We start from the raw sequence: 19,097 nt of genomic DNA on the forward strand, positions 1-19,097 counted from the left end.
CGGCCCGTGGTGGCTTGTGCCCCTCCTGACCCGGGGTTTCCTCCCGGCCTGCGGCCCTGCCTGGCGCTCTCCATCCGTGTGGCGGGACCGGCCTGGCTGCGCGGGACTCACCCCTGGGGGAGGAAACACGGCCCCCAGGCCCTGAGCCGCCTCTCCCTGCAGCCATGCGCACGCTGAGCGAGGACACCATCAGGCTCTTCCTGCAGCAGATCGCGGGCGCCATGCGGCTTCTGCACAGCAAAGGCATCATCCACCGCGACCTGAAGCCGCAGAACATCCTGCTGTCCAACCCCGCCGGCCGCCGCGCCAACCCCAACAGCATCCGCGTCAAGATCGGTCAGCCCGCGGGCAGGCAGGCGGGCCCGGCGGGGAGGGGCTCTGGGGCCGGCGCTGGTCCTGACGCGTCTCTCCCGCAGCTGACTTCGGCTTCGCGCGGTACCTCCAGAGCAACATGATGGCGGCCACACTCTGCGGCTCCCCCATGTACATGGTGTGTTTACTTTGGCCGGGCTGTGCCGGGTGGGCGCCTCTCTGGGCTTGCTGGTTGGTTGGCTCGGGTGTGGTGCGCTCTGCTCTGGTTGGCTGTGGCCTGGAGGGCACCTTCTGTGGTTGGCGTGCGGGGGCCTCACACTGACCCAACTTCTGGTCCCGCAGGCCCCCGAGGTCATCATGTCCCAGCACTACGACGGGAAGGCGGACCTGTGGAGCATCGGCACCATCGTCTACCAGTGCCTGACGGGGAAGGCGCCCTTCCAGGTAACTGGGCTTGGCCCTGCTCCCCACGCCGCACCGTCAGTGCAAGTGTCCGCCAGCTGCGGTCAGACGCCCCCTGCGAGCCCTGCCCGCGCCCCACGAGATCCCCTCGGGTCCTGGCTGGCGGGGCGGGCGTCCAGGGGTCCAGTGGGGAAGGGGCCTCGGTGTCCCCCAGGGAGGGCGGCGCCGCCGGCGGTGACTGGGAGCTGCCCCCGGCAAGGCCTCCCTCGCCTGTCTGGTCGCCTGTCTGGTCGCCTGTCTAGTCGCCTGTCTGGTCGCCTGCCTGGTCAGAGGTGAGGGCAGCGCTGGGGCCGAGTGGGTGAGGGCTGGGAGGCCGCGTTCTGGGGGGTGGACACCCCGAGAGACCGTCGGCGCCCCCTCCCCGCCCCCATGCTCATACCTCCAGCAGCAAACAGTGGCGCCAGCACCCGGTTTCCCCCGGGCTTCGCAGCGTCTGGGGCAGGGGCCGACTGGGGACAAATGCACCGAGACCCCGTGGGCTGGTCCCGCTCGGCCGCAGCCCTGGCAGTCAGGCTGTCCCCATCCCCGCAGGCCAGCAGCCCCCAGGACCTGCGCCTGTTCTACGAGAAGAACAAGACGTTGGTCCCCACGTAAGCACCCTCCCGCCTTCCCTTCCCTTCCCCCGCGGGCTCCGGCCCTGCAGGCCCTGCTCACACCAGCCTCCTCTTGCCCCAGCATCCCCCGGGAGACCTCGGCCCCGCTGCGGCAGCTGCTCCTAGCCCTGCTGCAGCGCAACCACAAGGACCGCATGGACTTCGGTGAGCACCCACCAGGGGCGCAGCTGGAGTCCCCCACCCTCCTTCCTTGCATTTGCTGATGTGAGCAGGGCTCACCGGCTTCACACCCAGCCCCATGTGCACACTGCCCTTTCCACAAGCCAAGTGCAGGCAGGGGCTCCACCTCTGCCCGGGTGCGGTGCCCAACGTGGCTGGAGCTCAGGCCGTGGGGAGGCAGGGGCCTGGGGTCAGAGCTGGGGTCCTCCTGAGGCCTCACTCCTCCTTCCTCCTGCAGATGAGTTTTTTCATCACCCTTTCCTCGATGCCAGCCCCTCGGTCAGGAAATGTGAGTTTCTGTCGGTCCTGGGGCTCCGCATGGGCCCTGCACCCCTTCCTCCCCGGGTCTGGTTAGGGCACTGAGTGTGGGGCAGAGGGAGCAGGTCTTGAGCTGCGGCCAGCTCCCAGGGAGGGCAGGACACCCGGCTCCTTGCTCTGCTGCAGCGGGGACCCCAAGGCCAGGGGTTCGCGTGGTGCAGCAGGCTTGGGATGGGGATGGGGTGTTGGAGGGGCTGGTGCTGCCGTGTGACAGTCATAGGGTGGCCCAGGAGGGAGCCTCCCTCCTTCCTGCTGGTCGGGGTGTAGCCGGAAGTGGAGGGGATATGGTTGAGCTTGTCCAGTCTGTGGGTTGGCTCGAGGGTGAGGAGGAGACAGGAGGATGGCCCAGACTCACCTATGCATGTTTATCTCAGCCCCACCCGTGCCTGTGCCCTCGTACCCAAGCTCGGGGTCTGGCAGCAGCTCCAGCAGCAGCTCCACCTCCCACCTGGCCTCCCCGCCGGTGAGTTGCCGCCCCAGGGGCCTGACAGCTTCTCCCTCCACTCAGCAGTCAGGGGCTCTAGCCCTGGGCCCCTGCGGGGACGTGCTGTGACTTCTGTTGTCTGTGTGAGTCACGAAAGACATGGATGAGTTCGTTCTGTCAGATGTTGAAGCCCCACAAACGGGCGACAGCCCCTCCCAACACCCACAGCCCTCAGGTCCCAGAGGCCGATAGGGCGGCTGTTTGGTCTGGTCCTGTCTTTGGTTTTATGCTGACGTGGACAGAAGCAGCGTGTGGCCTTGGCCCACCGACACCTGCACCCCTGGCCTCCCTCGTGTCTTCCATTGGACTCAAAGCATGAGTAGGGTTGCAGGGTGATGGCCCCACATGATGATGGCACTCCTTGTGTGACATGGGAGGGGTCTGCAGAGCACCTGAGTCGGCCATGAACCCCCGTCCCTCTATCCATCTGACTTGGAGCCTGGCTCTCAGGCATGGTATTGTGGCTGGTGGTGATGAGTTCATGTCTGGGCTCTCCTGGCCTGGCCCCCTGCTCTGTGACCAGGGACCGGTCCTCTGACCTTGGTTGTCTGCCTGTATCATGGCCGAAAGCTCAGATGTGGCGAGGGGAGCATGGCAGCGCCGTGCTGTAGGGAGCTGTGGCATCCGCAGACCTGCCCTGGGGCACTTGGGGCTTTAGCCACCACCGCACAGATGGTGTGCGCTGGGCCTTAGCATGGTGCTGGCCTCAGAGCAGGGCCCACCAGGGTGGCAGCCTCTCCACTGGACACGCCTTCCATGGTACCTCGTTCTCTTGGCTATGCCAATGGAAAAGTGAGGTGCAGAGGGCAGGTGGTGAACAACTCCCCAAAACAGGGCCTCCCAGAGCTTCTGGGAGCTGAGGGCTTCAACCCACCCAGGCTGCATGGTGGGAGTGGCTCGTCGGGGGGCCTGTCCCTGCGAGGTCAAAGCTGGCCTTTGAGTGGAGTGCTCTGGAAGTACAGAGAAGAGCGGAGCACAGGAAGAAAGACGTGCCCAGCCCTTCTCAGCCCCAGCGCCCCGATCTTTACTGGGGCTCTGGGCCATCCCAGGAGGGGGAATTTGCTCCCCTGAGTGTCTAGGTCCCTGAGACCTGCTCACCAGCCCCTCCGTTGACTCTCAGTCCCTGGGCGAGATGCAGCAGCTACAGAAGACCCTGGCCTCCCCGGCTGACACCGCTGGCTTCCTGCACAGCTCCCGGGACTCTGGTGGCAGCAAGGACTCCTCCTGTGACACAGACGACTTCGTCATGGTCCCCGCGCAGTTTCCAGGTCAGGGGGCACGCTGGGCTTGGAGGTGACGCCTCAGGTGCGGCGGGGACAGTGCATTGCATGTGTTGGATGCACAGTGTGTAGCCCATCTCCACTTATGGGCAGTTAGGATGGGCCCCTGGGAGCCACCGGCGTCGGCCCAGCTTGGTTGGGGAGGCCGTGTCTGTTAAAACCACTCCTGGAATCAAAGCCGGGTCCTCCTAGTGGTCAGTAGGAGGTCGGAGGCCATAGGCCTGGTCTCCTTAGACAGTGCTGCTCTTCGGATGGGTGGGGGCCGCTCACCTCGTGCCCCTCCCCCGCCGTGTACCCCTACCTTGTTTCTCAGCAACTCTTGCTGCCTCTACACCCTGCAGGTGGGTTTATTCCTTGGCTTTTGGAGCAGGCCTGGGGTCTGTGGCTCCTCTGAAGGCCCTGCACTCTGTCCCTGGCTGTCCCAAAGCTCCTGGAGGTCTGGGTTGGCACTGGTCCCCGTGTCTGCCAGGGACACAATGACTCATGCTGAGCCCTCCGCCTCTCCCATCAGCATGGCTTCTGCAGGGGTGGTGAGGCCCGAGCCAAGCCCCAGACAGACCTGGGGAGGGCCTTGGTCCTTTGCCATCTGTCAGGGCAACAGGAAGACGGACACCAGGGGTAGGGCAGAGCCTCCTTGGTGGCAGGAACCTGGGTATTCCTGGAGGGGGTTGGGCCCAGACTTAGGGCTGTAGATGCCTGACCTCCCCCGCCCATCCTGGAGTTAGCTAAAGGCTGGGGGGCAGGGCCCCAGGGGTCTCTGGGGCTGAGGACACAGGAGACAGGAGGCGCAGAGTCCAAGTGGGGATAAGCGGGGGCAGGCAGCGCTCTGGTCTCCTGGAGCTGGCCTGGGGCTGGCAGGGAGGATGCAGCCTGGACCGTACCACCCAGGCTCTGCCCCCCGCAAGGCCGCTGTACGAGCTGAGGCCCCTGCAAGGTGGAGTGTGCATGGGGATCCAGCAGAGAGCCTCGGTGGGGTGTGGGGTGGAGTGGCCCTGGGCAGGCGGCAAGGACCCCAGGCCCAGCCTTGTCTCCCCCTGCAGGTGACCTGGTGGCTGAGGCGCCCAGTGCCAAACCCCCGCCAGATAGCCTGATGTGCAGTGGGTGAGCCCTCATCCCTTACCTCTGTATTTTAGGGGAGAGAAACTGTGGCCTTGGAAGTGGCCCGTGTTATCCCTGCCTGGAGTCATCAGGCCATTGGGGGAGGGCTGAGACTGCCATGTCTACTGCAGGCAGGGGCTAGTGGGGCACAGGGCGGGCTGAGCTTTGTGCCGCGTGTGGCTTGAAAATGCCCTTGGCCTCTGGGTGCGGTGGCTCACGCCTGTAGTCCCAGCACTTTGGGAGGCTGAGGCGGGCGGATCACAAGGTCAGGAGATCGAGACCACCCTGGCTAATATGGTGGAACCCTGTCTCTACCAAAAATACAAAAAAACTTAGCCTGGCATGGTGGCGGGCGCCTGTAGTCCCAGCTACTCAGGAGGCTGAGGCAGGAGAATGGCGTGAACCCGGGAGGCGGAGCTTACAATGAGCTGAGATCGCGCCACTGCACTCCAGCCTGGGTGACAGAGCGAGACTCCGTCTCAAAAAAAAAAAAAGTAAATGCTGTTGGCCCGTGGTGGCTCACGCCTGTAATCCCAGCACTCTGGGAGGCCGAGGCGGGTGGATCACAAGGTCAGGAGATTGAGACCATCCTGGCCAACATGGTGAAACCCTGTCTCTACTGACAAAAAAAAGAAATGCAAAAAATTAGCCAGGCGTGGTGGCACATGCCTGTATTCCCAGCTACTCGGGAGGCTGAGGCAGGAAGATAGCTTGAACCCAGGAGGCAGAGGTTGCAGTGAGCCGAGATTGCGCCACTGCATTCCAGCCTGGGCGACAGAGTGAGACTGTCTCAAAAAAAAAAAAAAAAAAAAAAATGCCCTTGGCCTCCCTTCTGCCCCACAGGAGCTCACTGGTGGCCTCTGCGGGCTTGGAGAGCCACGGCCGGACCCCATCTCCATCCCCACCCTGCAGCAGCTCCCCCAGTCCCTCAGGGTAAGCAGGGCCCCAGGCTGGGTGGATGGGGCTGTGAACAGTCCCCCAGCTGGAGGTTGGGCTTCCTGTGTGTCGCAGCCAGCCCAGGCCTGCTGTGTCCAGAGGCCCCTGCCTTCTTCTCCCAGGCCTCGCAGGATGGGGTCTGCTGGGTCGTCCCGCAGGAGGGACTATAGTGGGAGGAGCATTGACAGGACTAGGTGAATGAGGAAACCAACCAGGGACGCCAGGGCCAGCACAGTCCTGTCGCAAGCCTTGAGCCTGTTGGGCCAGGAATGGCTAGGGCCCCAGCCAGGGTGGCCCCCCACTGGCTGGGTGCAGACTGGGAGTCCAGGTGGGGTGCAGGTGCCACATTTCTGGTGTGTGTAGAGGCACGGAAGCCGGCTCTTTTCAGACCTGGCATGGGTCTCAGGGTGGCCTCTGCCCTAGCTAGGAAGTCTGGGCCTAGGCTTTCTTCTGGTGCCCCAGCTCCATGATCTCAGCCTCTTGTGACCCCAGTGTCTGTCATGATCCTGATCTCTCTCCACCACAGTCGGGCTGGCCCGTTCTCCAGCAGCAGGTGCGGCGCCTCTGTCCCCATCCCAGTCCCCACGCAGGTGCAGAACTACCAGCGCATTGAGCGAAACCTGCAGTCACCCACCCAGTTCCAAACACCTCGGTGAGTGTGGAGCCCCCAGGTAGCCAGGCATGGCCGGGGCCTTGTGTGGCAGGAGCCCTTCCACGGCTCCCATAGAGGGACAGGGTCGTAATCCATGTGCAGTTGTGCAGGCTGCGCACTGCATAACTCAGCACCACCATTTACTTTGTTGATGTCTTGGGTTTCTAGAGTTATTTTGACAGTTTTCTGATCAGTAAAATGTCTCTAGTTTATAAAATCAATATTGACTTTGGCCAGTTTTAACAGACAGAAGTAAATGGTGGGAGGAAAGGGTATCTTTCTTTGAACTCACAGAAGGCTGTGTGGGCCAGTGGGTGTCTGGCAGGGGATGGAGACTTTAGGGTGAGGGTGCCTTGGGTTGGCGCCCCAGGCAGGAAAGCTAAGGGGCCAACTCCTCCCACACACCCACTGTGTGGCCGGTTACCTGGACAGAGTGCAGCAGAGGATGAGCCATCTGTCAGCACTGTAGCCACTTGGCGTGGCATGGGGTCCTGGGCTGCTGGGGCCTCCCCTCCTAATACCTGCCTTGTCCCCAGGTCCTCTGCCGTCCACAGGTCAGGCAGGGCTGCTGAGGCCTCCCCTCCTAATATCTGCCTTGTCTTCAGGTCCTCTGCCATCCGCAGGTCAGGCAGCACCAGCCCCCTGGGCTTTGCAAGGGCCAGCCCCTCGCCCCCTGCCCACGCTGAGCATGGAGGCGTCCTGGCCAGGAAGATGTCTCTGGGTGGAGGCCGGCCCTACACGCCATCACCTCAAGGTGCACCTGCAGGCTGGGGCCTGGGAAGGGGCGTCTGTAGGCAGTGGGTGAGGGCGCTGTCTCTGTCCCAGCTGGACCCTGACAGGTCTCTCTTTTCCCCAAGTTGGAACCATCCCTGAGCGGCCAGGCTGGAGCGGGACGCCCTCCCCACAGGGAGCTGAGATGCGGGGTGGCAGGTCCCCTCGTCCAGGTGGGTGCAGTCCGGAGGGGGAGGGGGTGCTAGGCTGACCTCCCTCGCTCACGTTGTCATCCTGGTCTAAAGCCCTTGCTTTTTCCAAGTGAAAAGGAGTGGGAAGGAAGCTGGTGGAACAGAAGCCAACTGCCTCTCCACCTCCTGGCTGTGTGAGCTGGGGCAGGTTTCTTATCCCCTCTGTGCCAGTCTTCTGTGCTGGCTGAGGGTCAGGTTTAAGAGTGGCGCCTCAGCTACTCGGGAGGCTGAGGCAGGAGAATCGCTTGAACCTGGGAGGCAGAGGTTGCAGTGAGCCGAGGTCATACCACTGCACTCCAGCCTGAATGACAGGGCGAGACTCCGTCTTAAAAAAAGAAAAAGAGTGGGGCCTTGGAGTGCATCTACCCCAAGGGGCTCCGTGTGGTAGCAGTGGGGCCTAGGGCCGGGCCGCTGGACCAGAAGGTCGTGACGAGGCGTGTCTCTCTCTCTAGGCTCGTCTGCACCCGAGCACTCTACCCGCACTTCCGGGCTGGGCTGCCGCCTGCACAGTGCCCCCAACCTGTCTGACTTGCACGTCGTCCGCCCCAAGCTGCCCAAACCCCCCACGGACCCCCTGGGAGCTGTGTTCAGCCCATCACAGGCCAGCCCTCCCCAGCCGTCCCACGGCCTGCAGTCCTGCCGGAACCTGCGGGGCTCACCCAAGCTGCCCGACTTCCTGCAGCGAAACCCCCTGCCCCCCATCCTGGGCTCCCCCACCAAGGTAATGGGCACTGCCATGTGTGCAGGGGCACAGAGCCCTGGGGAAGATGGGTGGGAGTGGCCAGTCCTGAACAAAGACCGAGGAAGGCAGCTCTGTACCTTTTGACCCCCGCCTGGGCTCATGCTCAGGCCGCTCCCACATGCCTGCCAGTTCCTGCGGACTCGGCCCCTTCCCCAGGCACTGGGCCCCAGGGCTGCAGACCTGCGGGGCAGTCTTCACCCCATCTCTGTCCTCCTAGGCTGTGCCCTCCTTCGACTTCCCGAAGACCCCCAGCTCCCAGAACCTGCTGGCCCTCCTAGCCCGGCAGGGCGTGGTGATGACGCCCCCTCGAAACCGGACGCTGCCCGACCTCTCTGAGATGGGACCCTTCCATGGTCAGCCGTTGGGCCCTGGCCTGCGGCCAGGAGAGGACCCCAAGGGTCCCTTTGGCCGGTGAGTTGAGGGGACAGGCCTTGGACGGGCTTCTGAGGGGCAGCCCCTTTCCCCTGCGTTGTTCTGCTGTGTACTTCTGGGGGGTAGAACAGGAAAAGCCCAGCCTTGCCCTTCTGTGGGTGCCCAGTGTGGCTGGGTGCCGGAGAGCCTGGCCCACCTATGGCTGGCCCTAGACCCCCAGCAGGTCCCCGTCCTGAGCCTCGCCATGCCCGCCTGTAAGCTGGGGTGACAGGAGCGCCTGCCTCTCAAGGTGGGCCAGGAGACCGTGCATCATGTGTGTCTGGCCTGCAGAGGGACCTCTCGAGGTCCAGTTAGGGTGGGGTGGGCCGGGCACCCAGCACAGCCCTGCACCCTCCCACAGGTCTTTCAGCACCAGCCGCCTCACTGACCTGCTCCTTAAGGCGGCGTTTGGGACACAAGCCCCGGACCCGGGCAGCACGGAGAGCCTGCAGGAGAAGCCCATGGAGATCGGTGTGTGGGTGGGTGGGGCTTGGAGGCTGTGGGACGGGGGTCGGAGGCTGTGGGATGGGGGTCGGGTGGGGCTCGGAGGCTGTGGGACGGGGGTCGGGTGGGGCTCGGAGGCTGTGGGACGGGGGTCGGGTGGGGCTCGGAGGCTGTGGGACGGGGGTCGGGTGGGGGTCGGAGGCTGTGGGATGGGGGTCGGAGGCTGTGGGATGGGGGTCGGGTGGCGGCTCGGAGGCTGTGGGACGGGGGTCGGGTGGGGCTCGGAGGCTGTGGGACGGGGGTCGGGTGGGGCTCGGAGGCTGTGGGACGGGGGTCGGGTGGGGGTCGGAGGCTGTGGGACGGGGGTCGGGTGGGGCTCGGAGGCTGTGGGATGGGGGTCGGAGGCTGTGGGACGAGGGTCGGGTGGGGCTCGGAGGCTGTGGGACGGGGGTCGGGTGCGGCTCGGAGGCTGTGGGATGGGGGTTGGAGGCTGTGGGATGGGGGTCGGGGGGAGTCAGGATGCTCCTGAGCCCTTCCTTGCTCTCCCAGCACCCTCAGCTGGCTTTGGAGGGAGCCTGCACCCAGGAGCCCGTGCTGGGGGCACCAGCAGCCCCTCCCCGGTGGTCTTCACCGTGGGCTCTCCCCCGAGCGGGAGCACGCCCCCCCAGGGCCCCCGCACCAGGATGTTCTCAGGTGAGGGCTGGCTAGGCTGAAGCCCTGTCCCTTTTGGGGTGGTGGCAGCGCCCTGGCGGAGGGGGGCATCCTTTAACTCGGGTCACTGGACTACAGCCCCCCAGAGCCCGGGGGTGCCTGAGGAAGCAGCTCAGGCCCCTGAGAAACCCATGCTCTGTCTCCCCATCTGCAAAATGGACGTGGTTCTGGTATCTACCCCTCAGACCACCCCTGCCACTCAACCTGTGAGTGGTAGGTGCTCGTTCCCATTTATCCCCAAAACGAGGTGAGCAGGGACGGTGTCTGGATCGTGGCCTCCTTGCCCAGCTGCCGTGGGCTGTGCTGTGTTGGTCAGGAGTTGCCCTGATGAGCACAGGCCGTGCAGACAGGCGTGCCCCTCGGTTCCCCAGCCAGTGGTGTGTGGGGATGCTCTGGGCCTGGGGCCTGGCTGGGTCCCCACTGTGGGTTCTGCCTGGGGAGGGGCGGGCTTATGGGTGTCTGGTCCTGGCCAGGGGCTGCCATCGCTGGGGTCACCTGCCAGCCCCATAGCGAGGATGGGGGACTGCCTTGCCCTTTGAGGTCCTTTTGGGCCTTGGGCCCAGCTGTGGGGCACAGTAGCACACCAGGCCACGCATCTACCCCATTCCAGACAGTGGCAGCTGCCCTCCTCCCAGGCAGATCTGGGCTGGGGGTCGGGATACCCAGAGGGTCCCTTGGTGGGCACCGCAGCCCTTGGCCTGAGGTGGGGAGCTGGGGACTTGGGGGTTGTGGTGAGTGGCAAGAGGTTGAGGAGGGGCTCTAGGGGCCTGCTGTGCTTCTCCTGTTGGAGCATTGGGATATAACAGGTGTAAACCGAGGCAGAGGCACATTGGGCCCTGGAGGTGTGGGAGTCTGTGGGGGATGGATGGGGGCCATGGTGTCTGCTGGTCCTGGTGTGCCCCTCACCGCCCTCTCCCTGCAGCAGGCCCCACTGGCTCTGCCGGCTCTTCTGCCCGCCACCTGGTGCCTGGGCCCTGCAGCGAGGCCCCAGCCCCTGAGCTCCCTGCTCCAGGACACGGCTGCAGCTTTGCCGACCCCATTGCTGTGAACCTGGAGGGGGCTGTGACCTTCGAGGCCCCCGACCTCCCTGAGGAGACCCTCATGGAGGTGAGGGCTGGAGTGAGCAAAGGTTCCCATTCTGGCTGGAGGGTGTGTGGGGTGTGTGGGGTGTCGGGTGTGTGGGGTGTCAGGTGTGTAGGGTGTGTGGGGTGTAGGGTGTGTGGGGTGTAGGGTATGTGGGGTGTCGGGTGTGGGGTGTCGGGTGTGGGGTGTCGGTGTGGGGTGTCGGGGGTGTGGGGTGTTGGGTGTGTGGGGTGTCGGGTGTGTGGGGTGTCGGGGTATGGGGTGTGGGGTGTCGGGTGTGTGGGGTGTCGGGTGTGTGGGGTGTCGGGGTGTGGGGTTTTGGGGTATGTGGTGTAGGGTGTGTGGGGTGTCGGGTGTGTGGGGTGTGGGGTGTCGGGTGTGGGGTGTCGAGTGTGTGGGGTGTCGGGTGTGGGGTGTCGGGGGTGTGGGGTGTCGGGTGTGGGGTGCAGGGTGTGTGGGGTGTCGGCTGTGTGGGGTGTCGGGTGTGTGGGATGCGGGGTGTGTGGGGTGCTGGCTGTGTGGGGTGTAGGGTGTGTGGGGTGCAGGGTGTGTGGGGTGTCGGGTGTGTGGGGTGTGGGGTGTCGGGTGTGGGGTGTCGAGTGTGTGGGGTGTCGAGTGTGGGGTGTCGGGGGTGTGGGGTGTCGGGGGTGTGGGGTGTCGGGTGTGGGGTGCAGGGTGTGTGGGGTGTCAGGTGTGTGGGGTGCGGGGTGTGTGGGGTGCCGGCTGTGTGGGGTGCCGGCTGTGTGGGGTGTAGGGTGTGTGGGGTGCAGGGTGTGTGGGGTGCGGGGTGTGTGGGGTGCGGGGTGTGTGGGGTGTCGGGTGTGTGGGGTGCGGGGTGTGTGGGGTGCCGGCTGTGTGGGGTGTAGGGTGTGTGGGGTGCAGGGTGTGTGGGGTGCAGGGTGTGTGGGGTGCAGGGTGTGTGGGGTGTAGGGTGTGTGGGGTGCAGGGTGTGTGGGGTGCAGGGTGTGTGGGGTGTTGGGTGTGGCACATCCCAGCTGCCCGGGCTGCAGCAGGGGAGGGGACCCTGCCCTGCCTCCCCAAGGCGTCATCGGTGAGTCTGAAGGGAGACAAGCCCCTTCCAAGCCCGGGCAGCACGTGCCGCCCTGACGGCCGCTTCCTGCAGCAAGAGCACACGGAGATCCTGCGTGGCCTGCGCTTCACGCTGCTGTTCGTGCAGCACGTCCTGGAGATCGCAGCCCTGAAGGGCAGCGCCAGCGAGGCGGCGGGGGGCCCTGAGTACCAGCTGCAGGAGAGTGTGGTGGCCGACCAGATCAGCCTGCTGAGCCGAGAATGGGGGTGGGTGCCGCCAGGGCTGGGGCGGGGTGGGGCGGGTGGTGGCCTGGGGGCCAGGACCAACTGGCCTCCTCTGATCTGCCTGCCGCCCCCAGCTTCGCGGAACAGCTGGTGCTGTACCTGAAGGTGGCCGAGCTACTGTCCTCCGGCCTGCAAACTGCCATCGACCAGATCCGGGCCGGCAAGCTCTGCCTGTCGTCCACCGTGAAGCAGGGTGAGGGCTGCGACCACTCAGCCCACATGCCGGGTTGGGGAGGAAGCCCACCTTGCAACTGTCTGGGTGACAGGGTGACAGGGAGGCTGCTTGAGTAGGCCCCTGTGCAAAGGTGCAAAGGCCTTGGGGCCTGGCCCAGTGTGCAGAGCACAGCGGCCATTGGGTCGGACAGCACCCTGGAGCCCAGTATGCAGAGCACAGAGGCCGTGGGGTCGGATGGCACCCGGGACAAGGTGCGGAGCCTGGCCACACACTGAAGGCCACGGGGAGCCAGGGCTGTGGCAGGGAGGGAGGGACGTGCTCGCTCAGTGCACCGGGCAGATCATGGCCACTCCAGCCCTGCCCCGTGTCTGCTGCACCCTGAGCTGACCACCCTCGTCCTTTGCAGTGGTGCGCAGGCTGAATGAGCTGTACAAGGCCAGCGTGGTGTCCTGCCAGGGCCTGAGCCTGCGGCTGCAGCGCTTCTTCCTGGACAAGCAGCGGCTCCTGGACCGCATCCACAGCATCACTGCCGAGAGACTCATCTTCAGCCACGCTGTGCAGATGGTACGGGACAGACAGACACCAGCGGGGCAGGGGCCAGGGACTTCCAGGCCGGCTGTCTCCACTGGGAGGGGACCTTGATGCCCACAGCTTGGTGAGACTTTGGGGGGTGTCACTTCTGGAGGTCTTGAAATGACAGCATTATGCACCCCCAGCCTCCTGCAGGCGCTCACAGTTCGGCTGGGTGCATCCTTGATTGTACGGGTGCCGTGGCACATGTGCATCCTGCCTCGCCCCGACTCAGTTTCCCCAATTGTAAAATGAGAGACTTGGTCTTCAGGCCTCGTAGTCAGGTGTCAGCCTCCAGAAGCAGCACCTGGTCCCGGACAACCTGCCTGGAAGTGTGGTGCACTCAGGTGGTACTGCGGGCACAGACTCTCTGCTTGGGCTCTGAAGAGCTCCCTCTGCCTCTGAGGTGGGGCCCCCTTTTTGTTTATTTTTTGTTTTCTTTTTTTAAGAGAGGGTCTTGCACTGTTGCCCAGGCTGAAGTGTAGTGTAGCCGCTAACTCCTGGGCTGAAGTGATCCTCTTGCCTCAGCTTCCCAAGATGCTGGGTATTACAGGCAAAAACTCATGAGTGCCTGAGTCTCCTTTTTTAAGAAAATTTATGCATGTAGTAAAGATCCAGTCTGAACAAACATGGGAAAAGTCAGCCTCCCTCCTGCCCCCCTTCCCGGCCAGGCAGGCCAGGCAGCAGCAGTAATGACACTGACTGAGCGGCGGGCACTCTGTTGTCCTGGGGCCAGGCTGACAGCGCTGGCCAGGGTCATCTGGTTCCAGGCAGTGTCTCCCCTTGGCCCTGTGACCATCCCCTCTGCACAGCAGGCTGCACCAGCACTTATGTCCCCACGTCACTGCCCTGAGCGCCTATCTGCCACCCCTGGGCCGCTGCCGTGAGTGCAGGGCAGCCCTTGCTGGGAGGGAGTGGGGTGAGCTGGCCCTGTCCAGCCTCTGTCCTCGCCCCCAGGTGCAGTCGGCTGCCCTGGACGAGATGTTCCAGCACCGTGAGGGCTGCGTCCCGCGCTACCACAAGGCCCTGCTGCTCCTGGAGGGGCTGCAGCACATGCTCTCGGACCAGGCCGACATCGAGAACGTCTCCAAGTGTGAGTGCCAGGCTGGGCTGGGGGTTGGGGACTCTGGGCGTCTCCCTCACACTCCCCTCTCCCTCCACAGGCAAGCTGTGCATTGAGCGGAGACTCTCGGCGCTGCTGACTGGCATCTGTGCCTGACCTTTCTGGCCTGGCTGGGCCCCCCGTCCTGCCAAGCCCTGCAGAGTGGGCTCTGCGTGCTGGCTGGACTCCTCGGGACAAGCCCATAGCGCTGATCGCTGGTGCTGAGCCCTGCCCTGGGCCCCAAGGACAGTCAGCCTGCCGGCCTCCCCTCAGCTTACGGGGCAGAACCAGCACATCTGGAGCCACACAGCTTGGGGGTGTCTCCCATCTTTTACAGATGGGGATCACAGAATTTCTGCCCCTCCAGCTGCCTGGCTCAGCAGGCGTGGGTGCCACCACCCTCTAGCCCCAGGGCAGCCCCGGAGGACAGGCAAGGGCCTGAGACCACTGCCGACTCAAAGCCAAAGCGAGCTCCTGCTTAGGGCAGGTCAGCAGGCACTGTGCCCAGGAAGAGCCTGCGGCCTCGGCGTCCCCCAGTCTCCAGGAGCCTCTCCCTCCGAGATACCCACCCAGCTTTGTCAATCACCCAAGCACTTTATGCATATAGAGACAGAACCTGGACCTCACCAGGGACTGCTGGGCAGCGATTCCTGGCAGCGGCCTGGTGTTTGTACATACACATATGCAGACACGTGCCAGGGCCCCCCAGGCCTGAGCACTGGACCACGTTGCTGCCCAGGTCTGGACCTCAGGGGGAGAACTGGCTCCGGGGGGAGTGGGGCCCTGCGCTAGAGGCAGAGGCAATTCTTTGTTCAAGCGTTCCTCTGGGGACCGGCAGCAGAGGCACCGTGTTCTCTCAGCCCTGGACGCGTCTTGTAATCTTTCACACTTTATTCCTAAAATGTGTCTTATTTTTATGCAGCTCATTTTTTCTTTAAAGGAGAAAACTTGTAGGTGTTTAAGAATTGGTTTTGGGAGGGCGAGGACTGGGCCAGGTTAGAGGCAGATGGCACAGGGGCGTGTGGCGGGCGGGTGAGGCTGCTTTGCACACCTGTGTTGGTGGCTGTCCCCTGCCGCCCCTCCCTGTGGCAGCAGCAGGACAGGTGTGTGCCCAGCACCCTCCCCACCTGGGCCTGGAGGCAGATGAGGGGAATACTTCATGCAAAGAAAAAAGTAACATGTGCAAAAGCTCCCCGTCCAGCTTTGACAGTCAGTTTTGATGTCAGCTCCTCGGCAGGGTAGGCCTGATGACAGCCCTGTCCCTCCCTGCCTCTGCCTTGCCCAGGGCCACGGAGGGCGTCTGCAGAGAGGCCTGCCTTCCGGATTCCAGGTGGGCATGCGCTGCAAACCCCGCCTGGGCCTCCCTTGGTCTGCCCAGCCCTCGGTTAGCCCTGCCTGAATCAGTAGATACTTGAACGAGTCCCCAGTCTGCGGGAGGCAGTGGTGGGGCCATGGACCCATGCGGGGGGTTCCAGGGTCACACGCCACATAACAGACAAAAATACACACACGTGTGTTTTTCTTTGCAATACTTGAAATATTGCCACTGTGCTTGGACTTAGAAGAAGAAAATCCCCGTGACTTCTTCCTCATCACCTTGATGGCTTTATTCTCACCTTGTGGGGCATGTTTGTATTTATTGCTTCATGGCCGACTGGAATCCTGAGTCCTGGGAAGCTGGCACTGCGGGGATCTTGCCCGGCGTCCTGGTCCTCTTGCTTCCATCGCGGCCGCATGTGCGTGTGTCCAAGCAGGTCCTGGGCGCCTCAACTGCTGCCCCTGGTTGAATGTTCTCTTGATAGTGCTGGACCCTTTGTCTATTTTAAAGCAAATTTTGTGTGATTTCCTGCCCTTTGCGTTATATTGTATAATACCAACATAAGGAAATAAACCTTTGGAATTGTTGGGCTAGTGTCACCACTTGTCTTCGTTGGCTTGTCACTGTTTTCAGGGTTCTGTCATTTTCTTTCTCAGCCGAGGCACAGGAGCCCCAGGGCCCCCTCCACAGGTGCCCACAATGGTCGACACAGCCCTGGGAGCAGAGCCCCAGGGCAGAAGCTGGATGTGTTGAGGGACAATGCAGACCCCTGCGCCACAGGAAGCCTCTCCCGCCAGGCTGGGGGTCCTGCACAGGGTGAAGAGAGTCCAGAGGGCAGGGCACCTGCCTTGGTATAGCTTTGGGCACCTGCTTTGACTCCTTTGGGGGATACACCTAGGAGGGGTTTTGGGGCCACGTGGAGCTCTGTGTTAACTTCCAAGAAGCAACACGGTTCGTTCACTGCAGCCTCTGAGCAGCTGGGCCTCCAAGGCCTTGCCGTGTGGTTTTGATTTGCATTTCCCCAAGGGGTCATGACGTCGAGCATCACCGGTACTTGGCGGCCATTTGTGTGTCTTTGGAGGAACATCTAAATCCTTTGCCCCCCCCCCCTTTATTTATTTATTTATTTATTTATTTATTTTTAAATTTGAAATGAGTAACTCTGTTGCTCAGGCTGGAGTGCAGTGGCGTGATCTCAGCTCACTGAAACCTCTGCCTCCCAGGTTCAAGAGATTCTCCTGCCTCAGCCTCCCAAGTAGCTGGGACTACAGCCACCAAGCCCGGCTAATTTTTGTTTTTGTTTTGTTTTGTTTTGTTTTTAGTAGAGACGGGGTTTCACCGTATTAGCCAGGATAGTTTCAGTCTGATGTTGTGGTCTGCCTGCCTTGGCCTTCCAAAGTGCTGGGATTACAGGCATGAGCCAGCGCACCTGGCTGTTTTTTTTTTTTTTGAGACAGTCTCCCTCTGTCACCCAGGCTGGAGTGCAGTGGTGCAATCTTGGCTCACTGCAATCTCTGCCTCCCAGGTTCAAGCGATTCTCCAGCCTCAGGCTCCCGAGTAGCTGGGATTATAGGCAAGTGCCACCACGCCCAACTAGTTTTTGTATTTTTAGTAGAGATGGAGTTTCACCATGTTGTCCAGGATGGTCTCAATCTGACCCTGTGATCCACCTGCCTGCCTCATCCTCCCAAAGTGCTGGGATTACAGGCATGAGCCACCACGCCCCAACTTTTTTTTTTTTTTTTTTAGTTGAAGTCTCACTCTGTCGCCCAGACTGGAGTGCAGTGCTGCAATCTGGGCTCACCGCAACGTCCGCCTCCCAGGTTCAAGCAATTCTCCTGCCTCAGCCTCCTGAATAGCTGGGACTACAGGCATGCGCCCAGCTAATTTTTTGTATTTTTAGTAGAGACGGGGTTTCACATGTTGGCCAGGCTGGTCTCGAACTCCTGTAGAGGTCGCATTTTTAAAACTATATATTGTTTTTATTAGATAAAAATAACTTGCTAAAAACTGCTAACCGCAGTAAGAAGTGAAAGTTCATTGAGAGGTTGGTGTTCTCGAGGAAGGGGAAGGCGGAGACCTTGATTTCTGAGTCCCAAGAGGGGCTGCTTCCAAACTGAGCCTCCTCAGACAGGAACAGCTGCACTCGGCACCGGGTGAGAAGGTGTGGTGGAGCAGCTGCCAGGCTGTGGGCGCCGTGATCCTCCTGGTACGTCTGAAACGTAAAGAAATGCCCAGACGGTCACTACAAACATGGAATTTTGTTGGTGTTAATATCACTTTTTAGAGCAGTTTTATATCTGTAGGAAAATTGAGTAGGACGTACAGAGATCTGCCCTCTCCCCTGTCAGTAACACGTCACGTTCGTGCAGTGCCTTTGTCTCTGCTATTGAACCCAATATTCATATTTTAGATTTTTAAAAATCATGGATTTTTCTATTAGTATTTCTTCTAATACTACAGGTTCTGTCATAGTACCCGAAGTCCATAGTTCACATCATGGGGTCACTCGATGTACACTGGGCTTTGCAGAAGTGTCACGCCACACATCACCCTAAGGTCCTCTGGGCTCCACCTGTTGCCCTCTCCCAGCGTAGCTCTGCTGGCCCCGGTCTTCCTGTCCTCGTAGTTTTTCTTGTTTCAGAATGTCCCGTAGTTGGAATCATACACTATGCCCAGGACTTGGGAGCTCATTTCCTTTTTTTTTGAGACGGAGTCTCGCTCTGTCGCCCAGGCTGGAGTGCAGTGGCGCGATCTCCGCTCACTGCAAGCTCCGCCTCCCTGGTTCACGCCATTCTCCTGCCTCAGCCTCCCAAGTAGCTGGGACTACAGGGGCCTGCCACCACATCCTGCTAAATTTTTTTTGTATTTTTAGTAGGGACGGGGTTTCACCATGTTAGCCAGGATGGTCTCGATCTCCTGATCTTGTGATCCGCAGGCCTCGGCCTCCCAAAGTGCTGGGATTACGGGCGTGAGCCACTACGCCTGGCCTTTTTTTTTTTTTTTTTTTTTTTTAGACAGTCTCGCTATGTTGTCCGGGCTGGAGTGCAGTGACAGGAACTCGGCTCACTGCAACCTCCACCTCCCAAGGTTCCAGCGACTCTTGTGCCCCAGTCTCCTCAGTAGCTGGGATTACAGGCATGAGCCACTGCACCCAGCCTGGCTAATTTTTGTATTTTTAGAGACAGGGGTTTTGCCACGCTGGCCAGCCTGGTCTCAAAACTCCTGGCCTTAAGTGATCCGCCCTCCCGGACTCCCAAAGCGTTAGGATTACAGGCATGAGCCACTGTGCCTGGCCTCATTTCTTTTTAGAGCTGCATAATATTCCATTGTCTGGAGGTACCACAGTTTTTCCATTCACCTGCCGACATATCGGTTGTTTCTGCGTTTGGGCAGTGGTAAATAAAGCTGCTGTAAAGGTCCTTGTGCCAGAGCCAGGTGGTGAGGGTGGGCCCAGGGGAAGCCATGGCAGTACAGGAAGGACCTCATCCCTGCACACACTGGCCATGTGGGGGCAGGGCTCCAAGCCAGGGAGACTGGGCCTCGGTGCCCACACTGCCACAGAACTGTGGCCCCCCTGGGTGCCTGTCCAAACCCCCCCCGCCTCAGTCCTGGAGCCTGGGCTGGTGGAGGGGTGCCCTCCTGGGGGGTCACTTAGTACAGCTGAGCCACCCTCCCAGCTGGACAATTGCATCTCCCTCCTGCCTCCCCTTCCTGCTTTGGCCACCAGCTCCTCACAAGCCACTCGCAGCCCACTGAGTGCCCCTTGGGAAGGGGTGTCAGATTGGATCCCTGGGTCTCCCATCTCACTGATAGCCAATGCCAAGTCCTCGGTGGCCCACGAGGCCCCACACAACCTGGCCCCGGACCCCTTGGTCCTCTTTTCCTATCAGTCCCTCCAGTCATTACGCAGCCCTGTGGTTTCTCTACCTGCATACTCCAGGTGGGCA

General features: G+C 61.9%; 1 protein-coding gene across 2 annotated transcripts in view; it reads left to right on the forward strand.

Moving 5' to 3' along the window:
- The window catches only part of ULK1 (unc-51 like autophagy activating kinase 1), a 29,573-nt gene extending 13,839 nt beyond the window's left edge, over positions 1-15,734 (forward strand). Inside the window, exons 6-28 of one of the 2 annotated variants that reach the window (XM_031000660.3) lie at positions 163-336; positions 417-490; positions 655-756; positions 1,306-1,364; positions 1,450-1,532; positions 1,786-1,836; positions 2,240-2,328; positions 3,470-3,617; positions 4,670-4,730; positions 5,571-5,660; positions 6,190-6,315; positions 6,921-7,069; positions 7,173-7,259; positions 7,730-7,998; positions 8,237-8,430; positions 8,792-8,901; positions 9,424-9,567; positions 10,508-10,692; positions 11,792-11,964; positions 12,057-12,175; positions 12,564-12,721; positions 13,685-13,820; positions 13,891-15,734. In XM_031000660.3, coding sequence (XP_030856520.1) covers positions 163-336; positions 417-490; positions 655-756; positions 1,306-1,364; positions 1,450-1,532; positions 1,786-1,836; positions 2,240-2,328; positions 3,470-3,617; positions 4,670-4,730; positions 5,571-5,660; positions 6,190-6,315; positions 6,921-7,069; positions 7,173-7,259; positions 7,730-7,998; positions 8,237-8,430; positions 8,792-8,901; positions 9,424-9,567; positions 10,508-10,692; positions 11,792-11,964; positions 12,057-12,175; positions 12,564-12,721; positions 13,685-13,820; positions 13,891-13,946 — 2,837 coding nt within the window. In that variant the 3' untranslated portion in view covers positions 13,947-15,734. The remainder of the gene's footprint in view (positions 1-162; positions 337-416; positions 491-654; positions 757-1,305; positions 1,365-1,449; positions 1,533-1,785; positions 1,837-2,239; positions 2,329-3,469; positions 3,618-4,669; positions 4,731-5,570; positions 5,661-6,189; positions 6,316-6,920; positions 7,070-7,172; positions 7,260-7,729; positions 7,999-8,236; positions 8,431-8,791; positions 8,902-9,423; positions 9,568-10,507; positions 10,693-11,791; positions 11,965-12,056; positions 12,176-12,563; positions 12,722-13,684; positions 13,821-13,890) is intronic. The other variant, XM_031000661.3, reaches the window with a different exon arrangement.
- The last annotated feature ends 3,363 nt before the right edge of the window (positions 15,735-19,097 follow it).

This window comes from Gorilla gorilla, chromosome 10, assembly GCF_029281585.2.
Source record: "Gorilla gorilla gorilla isolate KB3781 chromosome 10, NHGRI_mGorGor1-v2.1_pri, whole genome shotgun sequence".
Taxonomy (NCBI): domain Eukaryota; kingdom Metazoa; phylum Chordata; class Mammalia; order Primates; family Hominidae; genus Gorilla; species Gorilla gorilla.